This window comes from Lagopus leucura, unplaced genomic scaffold (assembly GCF_019238085.1).
Source record: "Lagopus leucura isolate 7727_CA_CO unplaced genomic scaffold, USGS_WTPT01 Super-Scaffold_774, whole genome shotgun sequence".
NCBI lineage: Eukaryota > Metazoa > Chordata > Aves > Galliformes > Phasianidae > Lagopus > Lagopus leucura.
In genome coordinates, this window is record NW_024962258.1 from 4,177,744 (window position 1) to 4,200,801 (window position 23,058).

Here is a 23,058-nt window from a genome sequence, read left to right on the forward strand (position 1 = left end):
TTAAGTTTGGCATGTGTTTGTGTTGAAGGGAGCAGATAGAGGTTTTGAATTTTGAGAAGACAAAATGAAAAAATGATGTGTGTCTAGATGTGTTCATCTCTTTATAAAGTGAGAGAGTGGAAATTTCCTTTCTGGAAAGTGTGAGAACTTCTAAGATGTTAGCAGCATCATTAAAAACAAAACAAAACAAAACAAAAAAAACAGAACAAAACACAAGAAAAAACACTGTTGTGACTTCCCTTCTGAAGAGTTTTGATTATTATCACTGTTTATCTTTCAAGTTAATATGAAACAGCTATGATAAGCCACTGAACAGCAAATGATAGACAGTGAATTGGCACTGGAGTAGTGAAATTGCTCTGAAGCTTTTGTAGGAGCTTTTGGAGGTTTTAGAGCCAGCCACTGGCCATTTCCTCCAGAGTCTGAGACCTGCAAACTGGGGCTTTCCACTATGGTCACAGTAAACTTCAGAGTTTTTTTCTTGCTCAGTCCTTAACGTCAATTAAAATTCAGTGTTCTCTGTAATTGGAAGCAGTTAACTCCTCTGACTCCTTTCCTTTGGCTCTGGCTTTCTTCAGTGCATTGAAAGCTGAGGTATTTCTAGCCTTCATATGTTAAGCAGCAGTTAGGCCATGCTATGTTTAAAAGTCCACTCTTCTTTTTTGCTGGAAAGCTCTAGAGGTTTGTGGCTCGATTATTGTATCTTGATTAATGTATGCTTCAGCTGCTAAAGTGACCTTTCTGGTCAAGGAGGAGCATGGTGCCCTGAAAGTAGAGGGGGGGGGGTCAGCATGGAAACAGCCAGAAACTAACTGTCAGCCAGCACTTGGTGTTGGTTGTGGGCTGGTGATTGCCAGGAACCTCTGCTGTATTGGATGCAGTATGCATGGTTGTAATGAATCCAGATCTCTGAGAATTTGCAAAATTATTAGGAAGAAAGCAAGTGAGAGTCTGTGGTGACTTAAGAGAATTAGGAACTTCTGAGAGTGAGATGTTGCTGGGCATATGCTAGTTATATATCAAAAGAATTGTTTACATTATTTTATGAAAAAAAAATAAAAATCAAATGAGTCCCAAAATATAATAAGACAGCAGTTTAGCTATTTAGTTATCATTGTGATCAAAACAATATTTAGAAATTTAAATAGTTATTTCTTTACAGAAGAAAAAAAAAATACCCACCAAATGTTTGTAGATAAGTAGCTGCTGGCCTTTCAGTAGTAAGTAGCTCTTCAGAAAAACAAACAAAAAAAACCTTCAGTTTTGTTAGCATGTGAAAAATATTCCATGTAGTTGAATGAAGAGCACATTCAAAAAAATAACTAACTGATCTTAATTTAGGAGTCTCCATGTGATTGGCACACACAGAGCATAAAAAGGATGTCCTGGAAAGGAAAAATAATTAATCAAACATTTCACTGTTTGTAAATATCTCTTTCAGTGCTGAAGGCAAGCAGAGAGCTGGAGAGCATGGCTCCTCTGGAGCAGGCGTATTTTTAGTGTCTTAAATAAAAACAACAAAACAAAAAAGAACTCTGCAGTAACGTGAAGTCACAGCCTGCCCTTCTAGGCAGCTGCAACTCCTGCTTGCCTTCAGAGGAGGCAGAGATGTTTGCACCTAAGTTGGTTTTGGCCAATGGAATTTCTGTATTTCTCTGTTGTCTGACTGAAACAGAATTTTTAAAAAAAGCTCTTCAAGGAAAGAATTAATTAATTAAGTGGCAAAAAAAAAAAGTGTCTTTGTCTAGTGTCCATTGTCCTTGGGGGTGTCAACAGCTGAGAGCCACATTCTGCCTTCCATTTGGGGAGGGTGAAGTGATGTCAGTACTTGACTAGACTGGAGTCGCTGGAAAATCAAATTGTTTAAAGGCCTGAATAAATCAGTTGGAGAAAGTCTGAAGGAGAGCCACAAGAAATGTCAGTGACTTCAAACACATGACCTGTACTTTAAAAAAATATATATTTTAATTGGATGTCTTCGTAGCCTCAGTTAAATTAAGGTTCTTGCCAAGAGTAAGCAGTAATCTGTCCTCTGCATGCAAGGTAAATGGAAAAACAGGCTTCAGTTGCTGTGGGAAACACCCACACCAGCACTTGGAATATTGTGCTCCAGTGAGGATAAAAAAGCACTGAAATTAATCGAGATCATGAAAGAGTCCATTAAGTCTACACCGCTGGGGAGGCTGCTAAGGCTAAGCTTGATAAACACATGCAGGGTGATGTTGAAAAAGATCTATCATCAGAGGGGTAGGGAGTGGACTAGGTGATCACTCAATCCTTCTGTTTCCATAAGGTAGTAGTGGCTTACCTCAGCTAGCTACCTCAGTGCGAGGATACCAGTCAGGCACTTCGCCAAATCCTGGAATTCCTAGCCAGAAAAGCTGGGACACTCCGGTGACAAGGCTTTCCACCAGTTCCATGCACAGAGGAAGGATTTTCTCTGGAAAGGTATTTCAGATGAGGTTGTGGCCTACTTTGGCTTTCACTGGTATTAGTGTTTATGACCACGGTTTAGAAATTTATTTGCAATCTTAAAAGCCAAGTATTTAAATGATATTTTTTTTTTCCATAATTCACACAGTTTGGAGGAAAATGAGGAAGAGTTAACCACTGTGTAATTGTAAGTGTAGTTGCTAGTAGTTCAAAGGCTTTTTGAACAAAATAAACTAAAAAATTCATATAAGTAGAAAGATGTCACCACACTGCCCTGAAACTTTACACTGTTTGGAAAGCTATTTGAAGACAGTGTTATCTGTTACATATCCCTTGACAGTTAATCAGGAGTTGTACTCAGTGTTTAAGTATTATGAACATCTGGTTTTGGTCATTGAAGACAAGCCCCAGGTCAACCACGCGTTGTGACACCATGTTTGTATAAGTCACGTAAACAGGTAACCGACAGTTCCTCGGCTCCAGATAAGCCTGAGCCACATCTGCCTCACCCGCCCACGAAGGGCTCGGTTGCAGTTTTATTCATCCAAACAAAACTTAAAGACCACCTCAAATGAAACAGTTCTGTTCTACATTCTATGTTAAGGTTGCAGAAGCTGTATCTGTTTAACACATTTACTAAAAGGTTCAACTAAAAATTATGCTGTTTTTTTTTCCTTCCTCTAATTGAGCGTGCTTTTGAATTTTATGTGCATCAGAATGTGAATTAGCACTTTCTTAAAATTATTTGTCAAGTCCATTTATTCAGCCTTTTTACAGCCTTTTTGTGTTGTTTTTTTTCGGGACTCTATGCTTGGGACAGAATAGAAATTTAAAAGTGCTCTTACTATTAACCAGGATCAAGACTGAGACAGCCACGTGTGCTTCATAGTTTGAAGTTATCATATCCTTTAGCATATCTTTTTATCTCAGCACTTACGTGAAAGTGGGAAGTCCTGCTGTCTCTGTGGTGCATATGAGTCAGTAGCAGAGAGGAACTTAAAACAATAATATGAACATCTGCATTCTTAATCATATTTCCTTTAATATTAAAATACGTATTTTAATGCTGGTATTATACACATTTCTTATCAGCAAAGGGATTCTTATGCATACTTAATATCTGTGCACACAATTGAATTTTCTAATGAAAAATTCAGAGTAAAATATTTCAGCTGTTTAATACGTAGTTGGCTGTATGGATCTGATTCAGGTCCACTTGAGGACTTGTGGAGAAATTCCATGAGCAAATGTAGTCAGGTAAAAAAGATTTAACTGTGAGTTGCCGAATAAGTAATGGAAGCCAAGGCACTTTTTTTTTGGGGGGGAGGCAGGGGGGAGCAGGCTCTGTTTGCATAACTTCACTGCCTTGCTCTTATATTTTGGAATTATGTACAAGATACTCAGTTGATGAGTAAATGTTGCTACTTGTTTAGTTACACAAATATTTAGGTCAGTTTGTTCCAGATATCAGGTATGGGCGCTTTAAATAATTAAAGCAAAGCTGGTAGTGATCATGTGTGCCTTTTTTTAGTCAGAGCCCTAGGTTTCGCGTAATTTCTGTTGCGTTTTCTGGTTTAGTTGTGGTCACCCCATCTCACATTAGAATGCGTTATGAAATGAGTCTCTGGATACTTTGGCTGATGCTGTTGGTAACTTTCAGGGCATTCACTGTCCAGCCACTGGTGCATTACAGCCACTGGTCTGGTGGATCTTCTTAGATAATTAATAATTCTTGTCACTTATAGTACTGCTAGATCAGACAAGTCATTCTTTTTGCTCTTTTTTTTTTCTCCTTCTTATTTCATAGTAGTTTCTTATTTGTTGCAGAGCAACAAATTACAAAATGAATTCATTGGCCTGGGAGGATTAAAGTTCATTAGACTTACAGGCTGAAGTGGAGTCTTTATCCTGTGTTCCAGAAGCACTTTGCCTGGCCCTTTACACCATTTTCAGGAAGATTTCAGTACTCAGAATTTTAATATTCTCCACCATTCTCCCTTATTCTGAGACCCTTAGTGTAAGTTGTCTTTGCCCCAGTGCTCCTTCATTTATACCTGACAACTGTAAAAGACACCTCAGAACATTCTTCTTTTTTCCCCTTTGTCCTGTTGTAGCAAGTGCGAGGAAGCACTCAAAAAAATATTTTTATCCTGTTTCCCTTCCCCTGTGGCTTTTGAAGTCAATTCCAGGTTGAGCGCTTTGTGTAACGGCAAGGTTTAGACTTGCTCTTTCCACTTAAGGCAGTGACACAAGAGCTGTCTGGTCATGGTGCTCCTATAGTTCACTCCTTTTTACTTGAGATTATTTCTCCTTTGTATCTCTCAGCAGGTGTTGCAACTGCTGGAGCGGTGTCTCTTTTCCTGTTTTGATCTGCTTTAAGGAAGTTCTGCTCTAAAAGTTGGTTACGTAAAAATAGTATTCTCTTACTCAAGAAATAATCTATTTTAAATCTTATTTTATCTGCTGACAGCAGTGGAAAATGTAAACTTATTGCTTTTCTTCTTGTCTTGTTAGTATTGCAGAAATAGAAAGAAGAAGTGTGTTCATATTAACAGCTATGGGGATGACCTACCTCAGTTCATCAAGTCCTGTTTGTTCCATATTGGACTTTAGCATGAGCTTAAATTCAGCCATGGTATTCACATCTGCTCCCAAATATTCACACTTTGCAGGGCGAAGTAGGCATGGGCATGGGTGCATAAGGCTGTGGTCAGTGGTCATCCTGAGCCAGCAGATTCTCCTGCAGCTCTGACCTTTTGTAGCTTTTTATCCCAGGGACAGACATGTACTGCAGACTGCTTGAGACTGTCAGTGCTGGGATAAGTCCATACTAACTGTAGTCCTTAAAAGAATCCTTAAAATGCTTACAAGCAGGTGTAGGTTACCATGATTTAACTTCCAAAACTAACCTTTAAGCAGATACGCTTTGTTATTTTCTGGGCACTGGAAGTGTACAGATGCTTAATTATCATAGTGCCTTGATCTGTGATAGCTTGTTAAGCCCTGATCTTGATCACGTGTATCTGAACCCTGTTAACAGTTCAAACGTTTAGTGGCAGAGAAGCAAGCTGCAGGACTGAATTAAACTGATTTAAAGTAATGATTGTTTTCTAGGAAGTGTTCTATGAGTTCAGGCAACAGTTTCACTAGACCTTGAGCTGTAGTACTTAAATTTCCAGCATGTTTTTAAGCTGATTTTGCTTAAATCAGAGTGGAAGACAGTGGGTGTTCTTATTTCATGTTAATTAGAATAACTTTAGCTGAGCTTCAGTTAATTAGTACTAAGTTTATGCTAAACTGAATGTGTTACAGTGAAATAAGGAGCTGTATGAAAACACAGCTATTCTTGAACCAAGCTGAGTTGCGAGACATGACAGTGTACTGAAACACTTATTTCCTGAGCTATAAATACTTAATGTTTTAAACTGTCATGTTTCTATGAAAACAAACAGCTCTTGTCCTCTTTGAAGTATATGAATGTTCTGAAGCATAGTAAAACATTAGAATAGTATATACTGTGTGATTTTTAAAGTCATCTTCCCTTGGTCTCTCAGTGCTTTCATCTCCATGGAGGAATTAAAATCCACTGCTGTAGTACTTTACTTGTGATATTGTAATTAAGATTTGAATTCTGTCATGACAGCTTTCCTCTAATTCCATTCTAGAACATGGGAAGTGACTTCTGTCTGTCTGTTGCTAACTACCTGCAGTAGTATGCTGCATGCTCTGCATGGTCTACGTTAGATAATTCCATGCAGTAGTGAACAGTGGGTCTTACCCATGACTCATTTTTTTTTTTTTTTCCACCCAGAAAGAGTATTCTTCGATTCTTGGATGCGGAAAGAGATGTCTCAGTGGTCAAAAGCAGTTTCAAGCCAGGAGATGTAATCCATTATGTACTTGACAGACGTCGCACCCTAAATATTTCTCAGGATTTGCACAGCCTTCTCCCTGAGATCTCCCCGATGAAGAATCGCCGATTTAAAACCTGTGCTGTAGTTGGAAATTCTGGCATCCTTCTGGACAGTGGGTGTGGAAAAGAGATTGATACTCACGACTTTATTATAAGGTGAGTGTTCTGCTTTTGAACACACGGCCTGGTTTGCTTCTTGGACAAAAGCTGGGAGAAGTGCTTTAATCTCACCTACAGATTTCAGGGGTTATCTGAAATTACAGAAAAATTAATGTGAAACTGTGTTCCTCATTATGGGATTCCCCAGATTTGAATATGTTCCTGTATTATTTACAAGAGACTTTTTTCTAAAGTGAAAGTGAAACAAGAAGTGCACTTGATGAGAGGAGAGAGATTTGAGCTAATTATTTTTGCTGTTGTTTTTATTCCAAACAAAATAATTATTGTTATGGAGCCCATGGTAGAAAAAATGCAAAATATTTTCTTTTTCAAAAGTATTCTTTCTTTCAGTAGTGATGGCCTTTTCTTTCTTTAGCCAATAGTGATGGCCTGTTGTAAATTACTGTGTTACTTCGGTGCAGCATGGGGTAAAATTTCAGTGTGATGTGTTGATGCTGAACCAGATGGCTGCCATTAAGGTAATCGGAAGTCGCACACACAAATTTTTTCACATTGCTTTGGAAACGTATCCATGCAGTTTGGGAAAAAATGCTGATAGGCTTCACTTTTTATTCATTCATCTGTCAAGTACATACAATAGAATACCATTGGCCTTCATAAATCAATAGAAACTATGCAGAATAGTAGCTGGCTTCATCTGAGAGCCTGGCATTATAGAGATATAGATCACAAGATCACAGATTATCCATGGTTAATGTATGTAATATGATAAAAGGGAGTAAAATGAAGAATTCCTTTTATTTCAAATTAAAGTCAGAGCATACTTCAGGCTTATAGTTTCCTATATTCGTCTTCTTACATTACAAAAAAAAAAAAAAGTTACATACAACATACATGATCACGTGATCTAATATTACCACCAATACATTTGGTAACCACTCACCTTTGGCTTTTGGGATTCTGGTGTTTGTAGTGTGGCAGACAGCTGTGTTTTTCTTCAGCTCATTTTTCTAGAAGTAATACGTACTAATTCTGCTCACTACCTAGCACTGTTGTGAAAAGCAGCTAGTGTATATAGAAAATCATGAGTGCATCTAGGTATGTTGACTGATGAACAAAACGTGAAGAATCTCATGATGCTGAGTGCATTATATTTAAGTGCTACAAAAAGTAATTTATACTATTGGGGTTAAATTTATGATCCAGTTGATTTAGATACTAATTTATGTTCTTTTTCTCTTATGAGATCTAAAACAAAGGTATTTGTGTTTGAGAGAAGGTCATTTCTTAGAACAGGAATTTTAATGGTAGATCCAACACCAACAATACCACTAATTTTATGATTAAGCTGATGGTGAAAATCTGTGAAACCCTAAATTTTCATCTTTCTATTAAGGTGATATGAAGATCTTAGTAATAACAAATAAAGACAGAGAATAAGAGAATATGGGCTCTATCAAGAGTAAAGATATAGTCAATACCTAGTGGTTTCCCAGGTACTATCAGGTATAAATTAGTGTCTTTGAAAGTCATCCAAAGTTGCTAATAACTGGCCATATTTCTTTGAGACAAGCCTTCTGTTTAACAGTGCTTCTCAAAGAGCATTCATCTGACAGAGACACAAAGTAATTAGAATACTAAAATTTAGAAGAATGTTTAAAAATAGACATCTAAAATAGAGGTAAGTAGTAAGCATTCCTGAAATCCTACAAATTTTACAAGTAAAACAATGCAGTTGTTCTTTACTCGAGTCATTTTTGCAAGGAATGTAATATAAGCATAAGCAGATTTACTGGACATTTTAAAGTGGCCTCTTTTTTAGTTACTTGATCACTTGGGGACTTTGTTTTTGTAACATCAGAAATGAAGAGTCTAGGGACATGTCTTCTGACAGGATAAAATGGATTAGTTCCACAAGTTTAGTGTAGTCATGCTTGTTTTGACAGCAGAAAATGTGACACACCTTGCTAAAATGGCAAGCACAGGGGCTCTTCACTAACAAAAAAAATAAAAAAAAACTTAGGATGTCTATACTACTATTATATTATACTACCCTGTTTCTCATATCCTTTCTGTTTTTTTTCATTTGTTTTTTTTACACCTTATCAATCCTTGCACCTCTAGAACTTTTGTGGTGGCAAGCTAAAGCAAAGTGCATGTTGCTGCAATGCCTGGAAAAGACTCTGAAGCATTCCCAAATCACTGATTCCATGAAGTAAATTAGAATGAAAATGTTAGGTAATTAATCTGATTGCATTTTAAATGTTTAAATAGCACAGTTCTGTTTCAGGAGCTGTTTTACACAAGATGCTCTTTTCAGCTGTTTCTATAGCTGTTGGGTCAGATGGTGTTCACTACATCTGAGAGTTAAATCTGAGATACATTTTGCTTTCCTGTTGTCTACGCTTTTTCGTCCTGGAGGTCAGAGACCAGAACTGGTTTAGACATTACCTATCTCAACTGATGTTATTGTAATCTTTGTTTCTGTTATAGTTTCTATGGAAATAAATAGGCATTACTTTCAGAGTAACCTGCATACATTATAATTATCTCCTTTCTTCTTTCCCCTGTCCCTGTCTCCTCCCTTCCTCTTTTTTAATGGACTTTAGTTTTCATTATGGAACCTTTTCAAAAGCAGTTGCTAACTAGAGTTTTGCAATTTTTTGATTAAATAAAATATGTAAATAAGTAGCAAAATCTTGTAGATTTACTCCTGGTGATGCTACTTCTGGAGAAATCCCTTTTGTTTTAGTTGGTCTATGTGGAAAATAGGCCTGAAGTAGTTAAGACACGTTACATGAAGCTATGAAGCTTCTTCACTGCCATAGTGAATGACCATGTCAGGATATCAGTATTTAATTGCGTCTTTGGATTGAAGTGCACAGTTTATATATTACAAATCCTTTTGCTCAGCACAGGATTTTTTCCTTCCAGTTTAACTCTCAAAATCTAGGAATCAAACTGGAAATTTTTGCTATCGTTGGTAATGATATTTTAATAGACAAACCTAGCTCTTATTTTTTCAGTGTCACTTAACTACTTGCCTTGTCCAGTCTCATGCTTAGTGAATTTGAGGTGGAAAAAGCCTTATAGTCATTTAATAGATCTGCTGCTTGATCCTGTGTAAGGAGAAGGATAATCTGTCCTAATTCCTCTCCTACCTGCTGGTTTTGTGGACAATTGTGATGTAAGCAGCAGACAATTAGCAGCTCTGTTCAGAAAGAATAAAATGACAGACCTGCCAACAGTACTGTGGACATGTGATTTCTCGTTTCAGGAGGATAGCAGGAATTTCTCTGTATCTCCTTAAATTTTAATCCAAGTGGACAGTGATAGTATCTTTTTTCTTCTGTTTCGTTCCTTAAATTGATAGGAAAAAAACAGTTGTAATTTTGTCAGAACCCTAAGTTTGAGGGTAGTAATTTACTTATATCTTGAAACTATTACTTTTTTGTTTTTAAGTATTAGCTTCTATATTTCAATACTCATTTAATTTGCCTTGCTTGGAGTACAGCCATTGTGCCAGTGGAGCTGGATGCACAAGGAATTAGATCTGTCAAAAGAGAAGTTGCCAGTTAAACAGACTTTACTTCAATACAAAACACTTCCTTTGAATGTGTCATCACTAGCTCATTTGAATATTTTCAGCTTTTAAATGTGGCACTCTTTTTTTTCCTTTGCTTTCTCTTCCTTCTTTAGCGTCAAAATGCTTAACAAGTGCAATCTACAAATATACTTCTCAGTAATTTGAATGGCCTCTCATACTCATGAGTAGCCTTTGCCTCAGGAGATCCTTGGTTTCTTGTCAGATTTCAGATTTCTTGTGGCTGCATTTTCTTTTTGGCTTCACCTAATGATAACTTCAATGCTGGACGGTGCTGTGCATGATCAGTCAGTCAGCCTGTTCTGGGAACAGAAATGGAACAGAGATGTTTCGCTATGAAGCTGAACTTCTGTCAATAAGTAGCACCTGTGCCACAAATGCTGGTGGGCCACAGTACGGAATACATTCCATTAGTATTTACAAGTCCAACATTGGAGCATTTTTCTTCTTTTTTCTTTTTTAGGAAAAAATAAAAGTTAATTCCTAATATAAGAGGTGATTTAAGGACCTAAATTTAGAAAACTAATGGAATTGCAATAAGAAATGACTTCTATAAACTCATATTCACCTAGTTCCACATTATCCAAGTGCATCTTGAACACTGACAAGCACGGAAAGCATGGAGATCACCCACCTCTTTAGGAAATTCATTCCAGATCAGACCGGAATAAAGAAATTTTTCCTAATATCCATTCTGAACCTTCCTTGGTGCTGCTTTTTGCTGTTGTCTCACATTCTATCATTAGGAACCTTGTCCCTCTTTGTTTTGTCCTAACTCCCTCTCCCAGCTTTACCTAATATTTTGTCTCATTAGACCACCTTCTGAACACTTCTACTGTAGAAAATATGCTTAGAAGAATTAGGGGAATAAGTGAATAGTCATCATCTTAGTGCAAGAGAAGAAAGAAGTAGCTAGAAAGAAGTAGCTAGAGATTCTGATTTATATATATATATAGAAAGAAGATATCATTCATCAGTTTGTTAGGTTAAAAGAGTAAAGAGTGCACTTTAAATGATTTTTTTTATGGAAAAACAAAAGAAAACTAAAAGGAACTCAGGGAAGTCATTATTTGGCTTTTTTTTTTTTTTTTTTTTTTTTTTCCTGAGGCAAGAGACGTTTCATCTTTTTCCCTTTAAGCAGTCAAGAGCTCGAGCTCAGGAGAACCAGCTTTACAAATCTTGGTACAATCTGATGTATATTCACAGTGCTGGTGTTTACAGCTGCTATTGTAATTGATCGAGCTGATTTTCTGTGCTGCACGTGACTATTATTTCCAACCTGTTCTTACTATCCCAATATTAGTAGCCTTGTTGTAAAGTTTGTCCTACTCAACTCTGATCTGCAGTCCACTTAGTTCAGTTGTCTAAGGTGAAGGTAGCAAATAAATACTTCTAGAATGAAAGTGTATGTATGTGGTGGAAGATATAGCATGTTACAGAAAATTGTGTTTTGGGCTCAAATATTAAACAATAGTATTGTTGCAAAGTATCAGCAGTGCAGCATGTGAGAAAGAGGGAGCTCAGTAAATGACAGTCTTCTATTTATTCTAATGGATTTAGTATAGCAGTGGCAACTTAATAAAAAAGTAAGGTTTTATTTATTGCATGCAAAATCCTAGGTACTTACTGTCAAAGCTGAGGTGTCAAAGCAGTTTTTACTCCTGTGGATGTGTGTGGAGTTCTGTGCCTAAATAAGCAGGAAAGGCTATTGTCTGTTTCAAAGTGTTTCAATTAATAGACTTCTTAATTTACTTGGCAGAAAGTAGGTATATGAGTTTACGTATAGGGTGTTTTCATGAAAGAATCCTGAGAACTGTCGTGGAAGAATCCTAGTAGATTATTGATACTGGCTAGCAAAATTAACTCTAAAATTTCAATAGCTATGTGAAGCTGTGTTAACATATAAAGATGCATTAGAGTCTAAGATAAAACTCAAAACTAAGTAACAGAAGTTATTTACATGCACTCAAGTCTGAAGGCAAACATACGATAGCCTTTTATTAGCCTTGAAATGTACTTTTCTACAAAGATTTCTGGAAATTATCTGGAAATACATATTTTCTTGTGCAAGCAGTTCAGAATGAGTGTTACCATTACACACAAACTCTTGTACACATGTGGAGAAAGTTTATTGAGCAGATGTGCAAAGTTACAGAAAAACGTAAATCCATTTCCCAAGAAAACTCACATCATGATAAACCTGGACAACTGTATCTCTTCAGAGTATGTAGGGTTAGTAGCCTTATGAACATTTATTTCTGAAGATGATTGCACCACTTTACTTGATAATTACAGAATAAGGTGTTGTTCTGAGTAATTAGTATTGTTATCTAGGCCTAGATCATGCGTATTAATTGCTATGAATATGCTGAATTATTTTTATATAACATGAGTATCTGACCAGTAGAAGATGCTAAGGGATTAAGCTTAAGCAGTAAGTTCATTGTGCCAGAAAATAATTGCAGAACTAGTAGAATGACATTATGTTTGGAATATAATAACATGGAAATGTTTCAAAAGACTTACATCTGACATCACTTAGCATCCTTTCACTCAGCTAAAAAGTTTGCTAAATCATAAATATACGGCGTCAAGGTGCTGCACTGGTACATATCAGCTAGACGTGAATTCACAGAAGATTTCTGGAGATGATTTGTCTTAGGTCTGACTCATCACTAAAATCACAGGTAGTTTCTCAACTACAGACACCTGCCTCTTGTGCTGCCCATAGAGAAGGGCTTCCTGCTTATGATACATATATTTATATGACAGAGACAAAAAGATATGGAGAGCAAAGGCCTGATGGAAGCGACAGAATTACTGCAGGTTGGACAAGGTTTGACCATAAGACATCACTGCAATTATTTTTTTTCCAAAAATGTAATTTCAAAATGAAATAAAAACATTAAATTTCAAAACATCTGATCAGCTGCAGTGATATTCTAAAAAAACCAAAAATCTTTTTAACATGAGCTAAATTTAATTTGTCAATTATACTTAAATACTGTACTGAGCAAAAAGGCAATGAGTATATAAATTATACCTAAATTGGCTGACATGATTTCCTGTAAGCATGTGCGTTGTTGGTAACAAGAAGATGAGAAACGAGCACTAATGAAAGGTAATAGATGTTACAAGGCATACTCTGAGCTATGCTTTTAAAGAATGATGACATTGTTCTCAAACACACAAAAAGTCTTTTCTAACTGACTTAGTTGCAGTCAATGCCTTTCGTTTTTTCGAAGTCTGAAAATGTTGGCAAAATGCTATGTGCAGTCACACCTACTATCACTGGTAGTTTTTCCTCATGTCAATTGAAATAGGCTTGCACGTTCATTTTTAGCTTTTCCTTCATGCATACATTTTTCTGAGTTAACGTTTCATATTTATTTTCATTTTTTCCATTAATTTCTTTCTCTTCAGGTGCAATCTAGCTCCCGTGGTGGAGTTTGCTGCAGATGTGGGAAATAAATCTGATTTTATTACCATGAACCCATCAGTTGTACAAAGAGCATTTGGAGGCTTTCGGAATGAGAGTGACAGAGAAAAATTTGTGCATAGACTATCCATGCTGAATGACAGTGTCCTTTGGATCCCTGCTTTCATGGTCAAAGGCGGAGAGAAGCATGTGGAGTGGGTTAATGCATTAATCCTTAAGAATAAATTGAAAGTGCGAACCGCCTATCCATCACTGAGACTTATTCATGCTGTCAGAGGGTAAGTGTCTGGAAAAGACTGGTCTGTCCTTGGCACAATGAAACTCATAACTAGAATTTCTAGCAGCCAGAAAAAAAGAGGGCGTAAATTGTTAAAACTATTAGCATATTTCCCCTATTGTTGTAATGGATTGCATTTATGGTGAAATAAGCTTGTTTGGCAATAAATGTCATCCACTCATTTAGCCCACTGTAATGCAAACAATTGAAATGCGACAGCACAATGACGTTTCTCTTCTGCTTTTACATGCAAAGTATTTTTATGTTCATTAAGGTGAGAAATTGATGAAAAAACAGACAGGAGTCAAAGAGTATTTGTATTCTTAACAAATCAGAGGACAATAAAAGTGCTGTTTGTTTTTTTTTGGGCAAGACTATGGAGTAAAAATATAAATTCAGGCAACGTATTGGAGGTAGGGTAACAACCATGCAGATGATGAAGTCTGGTAGATCTGAAAGTAATGAGCTCCTTCCCAAAATGCCTAAGATTTTGTAGCAAACTTTCTTCTTTTTAATTCAGCCAGGTGCTTGGTCACTTCAAGAGTACTGACCAGAAAGATTCACGTTCACTCTTTGTACAGAGGCGTGCTTCTTTTCAACCTCATAATCAAACAGAACTCTTAGTTGAAGGCTCCATTGCAAGTATGAGTATGTAGGGCTCTATATGAAAAATATTCAGAATACGATAGTGCAATATCTATTTGTTATGTGAAATATGACAGTGTGATAATATTCAGCATCTGTTCCATTGAGCTGTCTAATTCATGGAGTTTTGGGAGATGTCTTAAAGCTTGCACAGCAATTAATGATTATGTGACTGCCTAAAAAGTTTGCTGCTGTTACAGCAAAGATGGGAGCAGAGGGGATTTTTCATCTGATAGCCCAGTGTAGTATGAGAACATGAGAATAAAGCTTAGAAATGTGTTTTTCTTTTGGGTATTAGTGCTTTTGAGTGTGTTTCTCCTCTTCTGCTGTGTCCCAGATAGACTGACGGCTTTGTTCTTCATATGGTATAATTCTGGCACTGAAAGAAATCACTGTCATTTTTGGGGTTTCATTGATTTTCCACTATGTTTCTCAGTTTTCAGGTGGATAGTTCTTTTATTATACAGTTACAATTTAATTACTTTTGGGCCTTGATTGTGTTGAATTTTCAAGTGTTCAAAGTGCCTATAGCACAGTCCACAATAATGAGGCTTGTTAAATGTAGGTTAAATGTAAGGAGTGAGAGTCAACTCTACATAGGTTGCATTAAACTTTTCTAAGATGTGGTTGGTTTCTATTTTAAATGGAATATCATGGCAGTATGAGAAACAAATGAGCAAAAAATATTTTTGAATTAAGCATGCCTAAGCTAAAAATTAATATTTTCTGCAAGTGAACTGAGTGTTAAATCAGCCCATTTTGAGCAGTAAGACGTGGGAGAATTTAAGCAAGCTACGGGTGTTAATTTCAGTTTGAAACTGAAGGGCAGCTAACCCCAATGCCATTTAAAGAAACATGTGCAGTGTAGCTACATAATTTTAAGTAAAATATTCATGTTTTATTCTGTTACGCTCATGTCTTTTTCAAATCCGGTAAACTGCTATTTTGTGAGCTTATGAAGAGACAGTTCCTAAAATATACACCTATGAAACAGTCCTTGTTTTATGAATCTGAACTATTTTTGTATATTTTCAATACTTTTGCAAGCTGTGCGTTTTGCAAGTGTAAGTCTTCGTGACCACATAAAGTAAACAGTGATGACCTGTGGAGGGCTCACGGTGCTGCAAAACAGAAAAGATAAAATAAACACAACCTGAAAACAGCTTCTAGTTGGATGAGAAAACAGGAAATCTACCCACAAAAACTGCAGTTAAAACACTGCAAGGCTTGTGCACACCTTTCTTAATAGGTGTCTGAGCACATGTGTGCAATTGAGATTGTAAGGCTTATGCTATGTCTTGCAGTGTCTTAGGCCATAAGAGGGAAATGAAGTTTGAGTTGTTGATAAAAGAATGATAAGGAAATCTGAACTGCAGGAGGTGTGTTCTCTCGTTTGTCTTCCTTTACATGAGGAAATGACTTGCATGTACATTTTCAACTTCGGTTGTGTAGAGTGCAGTGCTCTCAGATATTTCTATCTTTGTTTCAGTGTGGCATAATAATCTTTTAATTTACAAATGCTTGGAGCAGTCGTTGTCCTCTGTTTCTAACTGTAACATCCTCAAGCTCCTTTCAACTTCCATACAAATCAAAGTACACTTATTCTCCTTCTCTTGTGTTAATAATACCAAAACATTCTGTCTTCGAGAAGCCATATTTTGGATTTAATAATAATTGATGCAAAGGTAGTTAGAACTACTTTAACTTAGACTTCAGTGATAAGAGAATCACTCAGGAAAGTCAGCCTGGCTCATATTGCTTCCCACATTTTTAAATCATCCTGGTGTAACTAAAGCACAGTGAGAATTTTCTTAGATTGTGCCAAAGACATAATACCAGGAGGATGTACTGAACTAGCATACTTAGTTTGAAAGTATATGGTTATGGAGGTGAATAAAAGGTGCAGTTTTATCTTTAATAAGCTAAAGTAGCCCCTTAGCTGTTTTTGAGAATTTCAGCAGCCTTGCTGGTTTTTGTTTCGAGGGCTACACCACATCCTTATCATTCAGCTGGGTGAAATGAGGCTTGTATTTGAAATGTATTACACTGCAACTACAGGTCTTTATAATCCAAAAATATACAATTCTGTACTGCAGCCTGAAAACTTACTAAAAAGAGCGTATAACTACCCTTAACAGGTTTCAGTTCTGACTTTTTTTTCCTGAAGAACAGACTGCTTGTGAAAACGTAAATTGATATTGAGTTATTTAACACACCTACAATTTTATGAAAAAACATAGAAATGTAGTGTATTGTGTGCTAAATAATTTAATAACTAATGCTTATAAATTCAGTCTGACATACTTAGTAGTAATAGAGATCTTTAATGCTGAAGGATGCAGGCTGATGGCCATAAGGCTTGGAAAGGATTGCCTCTGTTCTTTTTGTATGTATCACACTGCCACATTGTTCAAGCAAATTAGATTCTTCCTTCATTAGTCTGTAAACCATAAGGCATTGTTAGTTGCCAAAGACAGGACAGTAGTTTTCCTGGACTTCTGTTGTAATCTAGAGTCAATAAACTCTGTGTGCTCTATTAAATAATAACAGCAGTTTTGCTGCAATTGCATACATCTTTGAGATTCTGTCCTTTTTTTTTTTTTCCTTTTAATAAAAGCAATTTTTTGAGCAGTACTTAGTGTTTGGGCGGTTATCCTGGTCACATGCTAGCATAAAGTCTGCATTCTGAGAACATTCTGAAAACTTTTTTTCTGTCTGTCCTTGCATGTTTTGGGTCATAAGAGAGGTAATGTGGTGTTTAAAAAAGAAATTGCTTTTTTTTTTTTTTTGGTGGATTCCATGGCTTATTAAACTTATGTGAATGATGTCTTCTCCTCTAAAATCTCAGAGGGATTCAAAGTTTTGAGAAGAGATTATATAAACACTAAGTCCAGCATGGCAACTAGTATCTTAACGGATAGCATAAATTTTAAATGGCTGAGGTATACATATATTTAACGTGAGCTGTCTAATACCAGGATGATCTAGTAGTTCCATATGGTAATTTCTAATTTTCTTTTTTTTTAACTTTTGTACTTCTTGCTCAACAAGTTCGTTTATCAAGTTAAAAAATGGGATTTAAAAAGTGTTTGGGGGGCAGTTGCATGATTTCCTCTTGAAGTGTTTCTAAAAGCTTTTTTAATGGAATTTTTAATGTAACTGCGCACACATTATTGACAAAATAATTGAGGTAGTTAATACCAAACTGAGTTCAAGATAGAGGTAGAATCTATAAATGACGAGCTTAATTGATTAAAGGGATTCTTTGCTCTGTAATGCCAGTGCTAGGAAGGTTAATTCTAAATAATTAAGATGAACAAAGATTATTATTTTTTTTTTAATTGAATTGAGCAACAAATTTCAGAAACTTTGATTTATTAATAGATCTGAGATTTCATACTGAACAGTTTCATTATTAGGATTATTTTTAATGATCTATTCCAGGTGTGTGATTACCCTTTGAAGCGTAAAGTGTGTCTGTATAATCTAGTCTCAGTAGCAGAGTTCCACTGGAAGGCGTGCTCAACTGCAGTGTAGGCAAACAGGAACTGAGCTTACAGGGATCAGAGTCCAGATGCTCGTGTTTATTTCTGATGGTGGCAAACAACTAAACCTGGAAAGAGGAGGAGCAGATGCTTTTTGCTGTTGGTGCTGTCTTTCAGTTCCCCAGGGGGATCAGGGAGAGTTGCTGAGGCTAGGCACGTTGATGCATTGGAGGCTAGAGTTAACTCTCAGAGCCCACATCTGCTGGCGCATATTGGAAGACATGGGCTGAAGATGCGGAAACATTCTCACTCCTGCCAACACTGTCCTTTTATCTTCTGCAGTTTTCTGAGAACTTTTTTCTCACGTTTCCTCCCTGTCTCTGCAAAACAAAATTCTCACATTTATCTTAATGTGTGAGAATCTTTTCTTGGCTTTTTTCCTGTTGGAGTCATCCCATGAACTGTGAGTCACTCACCAGCAGTAAATTGTTGCAACTGCTTCACAGAAGATTCCTTCAGCCTTAGGGGTACACAACAACTGCATGAGCATCCTGTGGGATTAGCTTGGGCTCCACTAACTTCCTCCTTGCTACTGCCTTTACGAGAGTGGTATTAGACTTGATCCTACACTAAACACAGCAGAATTCCCACTGAAATCTCTGTGTTGTGCCTGTGTAAAGAGTATGCCTCGTCTATTTATGGGCATTTCAGTGCAGAGTCCTTTTCCCTTTGTCAGTGAAAGCAAACAGCTGTCGTTTGAGTGGAGTGACCTTTTGCACAGCTTCAGCATAGCTCTGAAGTCCTTCACTGTGAGAAATACAGAAGTACTCTGAGAAACTGAAACGGGCAGAAATTGAATACTTCTCCAGTAGCTCTCTGCTAATAAAGGAACAATTGCCAGGAGCAATTGAAACTGTAAACAGTCAGTTCCTTTCTTTACTGCTACCATATTGTTTCTTACTGCTAAAATATGTTCCTAAAGAAAAGCTATTTTGAACTACATGGATTACAGTCACTGCAGAAATCAAGGAATGAATAAGATGGACAACAAGCTGAAAATAACTGAACAAATTTAATATAAAATAAGAAAGACTCTTACATCACACCAGAAAAAATACTCAATATGTGGAAAAAAAATCAGATTTCTCTTTCAGCTTTCCAGTGAACTACACTCCTGTTTTCTATAAATGTGGGGATAGAAATAGCATTTTTCTGTCACAAGTATCCTTCTGGCTTGGTCTAACCTATTAGTAGAGCTGGCTTTGTCTGCCAGATTCTTTGAAACCAATGGGACACCAGCCAGTTAGGATTTTCAGAACTTGAGGTGTGTGAAGACATTCACCATATCTCAAGATCTTTTCCTAATGTGAGAAGAGCATGTGGCACTCCTCTTCCTGAGGCAGAGACACCACCAAAGCACCCGGGCCAATCTCAGCCCAGCAGCTGATGGCCAGGGCTGCAGGAGCCCTGCATGCCATGAAAGTTATCAGTCTGCTTAACTGGGCTTAGAGCTCCTCAGCATGTCCAGCTGATTGCTTTGCACAAAATCTCCTTTCTTCTTCTGGTTTGGGGAAGTTTAGGAAAGATGAGATGTGATGCTTTTTGAGAGAAATAAGTCTTTTTTCAACGGGAACAAACTCAGTTACAGAAGGGGAGGACACAAAGGGGAAACAGAACATATGAAAAGTAGTGTTTCCTATCTTATTACGTTGGCCTGCAACAGGGGCAGACATTGATGATATGAAAGCAGAAGTTGAACCTTGCCACCGATATTGCATTACACGTTGTTGCCTTGTGGCAGATGGCAGCACTCGTACGGAATGGTATCTGACACGCAAGTGCGTACGAGCAAAGGTGTGTGTAAATGAGTTCCTGCATGTGGAAAAAATGACACTGAATATTCATTGATGTTTGATGTACGTTTCTGGAAACCGAACAGTGGATGTGAGCACAGCAAAAGCTGGACTGTGCATGAATGTGGCATGTGAGCTCTTGTTTGTAGTTGGCAAAAATGCATGGCTAGTGTTTGTGACTATGTTGAAAGAGGAGTGTTTTGTAGCTGAGAGCTTTCTCTGTCAAATAATGTTGTTGTGCTTTTTGTATATGTTCTAGTTTCCATGGAAAGAAATAGGAGGCATGATTTTTGAAGTGACCTTTGTTTTTTATAAATGTATTTTTCATAGTTTAGTCCATTCAGCAGAGTAGAACCTGAAAAGTCAGGTCATTATTGTAGAGAGACAACCTTTATTCTTATTGATTTGTTGATAATAAAGCTCTGGGTTGTTTCTTGTGTGTGTGTGTGTGTGTGTGTGTGTGTGTGTGTGTGTATGTTCCTTTTGCTGTGGCAACTGCTTTGCTCCTAAATATGAGCAATGAATGTACTTAGGAATTGTAAAACTTACTCTACTAAGGTTGAATTTTAGCTTTCAAGCAGATGAGAGCAGCGGACTTGGTTATATGAAAAATAGCAAGGAGATTGCTTATTTTCAAGTTTTTGAAGCTTAGTTTGTGGCTGTTAGCATGACTGTTGGCATCTAAGGGAGGGATAAACTACACATAGTTTATTCATGCACTATATTTACATCTTTATATTTGACAGCAGTTTTGCTACTGATCTGTTATTTTTCAATTGTTTTGTATGCTCTTGCATAAAATCTTTTAATTTCTGTGTTTTTGAAAAGTATACAAAAGTGCAAAGTTAATTAATTCTTATTTGTCTGTATCTTGCTCCTGTAACAATAATTGTTGATGCACAGCAGAAAAGCAAATCAGAAACAGTTTTCACAGACTGTGAAGGAGGTCCTTGGAGTCCATAAAGAGCCATGTTTGATGGGCAGTGCTAATAGGATGGAGAAGAGTTTTTCAGTGCTTTTGATGCATGAAGTAAGCAGTCGATTTCTGTATGATACATGTGTGAATGAGGAAGTTCTGTCAGGTTTACTTTTATTTGTTTAAAGGAAGGTGAAACTTACAGTTCTGCTAATTTTTGTTTTGTCTGAAATGGTTAGGTAGAGTTTTCAAAAATCTGTGTATTTAGCTTTCATGTTAATGAACTTCTGTGATAAGGAGCAGTTATGTCGTGTATCTAGCCAGTAACTTATTTCTTCACGTGGTCAGTTAATTTCCTAAGTAGAGTGGAAATTAGGAAACAGATACGGTTTTAAAAGATGTGACTAAAAATGGCTGATTTTCCTGCATAGATGATTCTGAATTTTTCAGTAAAATTGAAGCACTAGTATGATATGGTAGATTCTACTAATTCTAAATATATTAATCACTGTTGGTAGCATACCACTGTTCTGGCATCAGGGCCTTCTCCATGTCTTGCTCTTCCCCACAGTGAGCTGACTTGGGTGGAGAAGAGGCTGGGAAGAGGCACAGCTGGGATGATTGACCTGAGCTTACCAAATGTATGTTCCGTGCCATATAAAGCCATGCTGAGCAAAAAAACCCACAGTAGATAAATATCTTTTTTGTTGTTGTCTTTTTGTCTTCCAGCACAGCCACTGCTGAAATACTGAGTGGCTGGGCCTTTAATCTATGTGTGGAAGATGCTGAGTTACTATCTGTGCATAACTTCAGATTTTTTTTCCATTTCCTTTGTCTAGTAAGCTGTCTTTATCTCAGTGCATGAGTTGTCACACTTTCACTCTTCCTGTCATCTCCCCCATCCCACTGGGGAGGCAGTGAGCAGCTATGTACGGGAAGTGAACTCAAGCAAAATTGAGTTTTTCAATGGCTAGAAACGAGCTTCTAGTCTGTTTGGTTTGCATTGGAGAATTAAGATATTTGGTGAGTTACAAGATGAGTAACTGGGTGAGCATTACTTATTCCATGTATTTGTGAAATTAAAAGGCCAGGTGTTAGGTCAGTGCTGTAATGTGTGCAGAGTTCCTAAGCACTGAACACGTTTGGAAAGAAAGTAGTTGACCAATCAGGTGACAGTTCTAGATTGTGTTTCTTTGAAATTAGAATTGTGACACACCACAGCTCAGTTAGAAGCTCGCTACACAGGGAGTAAGGTTTTAATCTCTTGCCAGTTTTCTTGCCTCTGCCTTGCTGTGCACTGTCTTGTGCACCTCTTTCAGCTGATTCCTGGGAATCTTGTTCTCAGGTGTCTTGCTGTCCTAATGCTCCTGTATAGACAATGAAGACATGTTTTTTGTGTATGGAAGATTAAGTTGTATGTGAGTTCATATTCGCTAACAGATTGAGTTTGCTGATCTGAAGTCTGATTTTGAGGTTTGTCCTTTAATCTTCGGCAAGTGAATTTATGGATCACAAGAAAAGAATATAAATTGTATTTGTAAATGTAAAAGAAAGTAATTTTATTTTTACATTGCTTTTCAGTATTTCCGTTTTGAAATAACACTTGATATGCCTCAGAAGCACTGCAGACGTGTTATTTACATTTCTGTTTTTAGTGGGCACAAGTGTAATTGTGTTCTTTGAAGCGTGTGTTTAGTGGAGTAGTCAAAGAAAATTGACTTAGAGAAAGCTATTGCTAGAGCTTATATTTCTTTTTAATCTTAGTTGTACTGTATTAACCAGCAGAAGGATACAGGAGAATTTCCAACCAGACTAATTGTTTTCTCTCACAACTTGCAAGTGAACATTTGCAAAAGGATCTGACAGGAGACCCTACAAAGAATAAGAGCAACTGCTGGTTTCAGAGCATCTAGGAGGTTCATGGGGTTTTGTGTTGGTTTTTTTTTGTTGTTGTTGTTTGTTTTCCCATCTTCATTTCAGTATAAAAGAGGGCACAGTCACCAGAGGTGCTGGAAGGAGAGGAAGTAGTGGGTACGCTGGAGTCATACTGAAACCAACAGGTGGCACGTCTTAGTCTTATGTCAAAATCTTTATCTTCAGATGAAGCCTGTAACATGCAGAAGGCCAAAAAGGGTAGTATCCTCCTCTTCATGTTCCAGACAGCTCTTACAATCTAAAATTCATCTGCAGGCTTTCCAAACTTTGAATATGCATGCTGGCAAGAACTTTCCAGATGGGGCCCTTCTCACGTTTAGTCTGTAAGGGACAAAGTAAAAGATGTAAGAAGGAGAATGTAGACTATGGCATACTGCTCTTCAAGGCAGGAAGCTTTCAGAAGATAATCCTGAGTGTTTTAGGTGTTTTAGGTGTTTT

General features: G+C 37.1%; 1 protein-coding gene across 1 annotated transcript in view; it reads left to right on the forward strand.

Moving 5' to 3' along the window:
• The window catches only part of ST8SIA4 (ST8 alpha-N-acetyl-neuraminide alpha-2,8-sialyltransferase 4), a 50,874-nt gene that overhangs the window by 8,821 nt on the left and 18,995 nt on the right, over window positions 1–23,058 (forward strand). Inside the window, exons 3-4 of the mRNA XM_042864974.1 lie at window positions 6,245–6,502; window positions 13,494–13,787. Of these exons, the coding sequence (XP_042720908.1) occupies window positions 6,245–6,502; window positions 13,494–13,787 (552 nt within the window). The remainder of the gene's footprint in view (window positions 1–6,244; window positions 6,503–13,493; window positions 13,788–23,058) is intronic.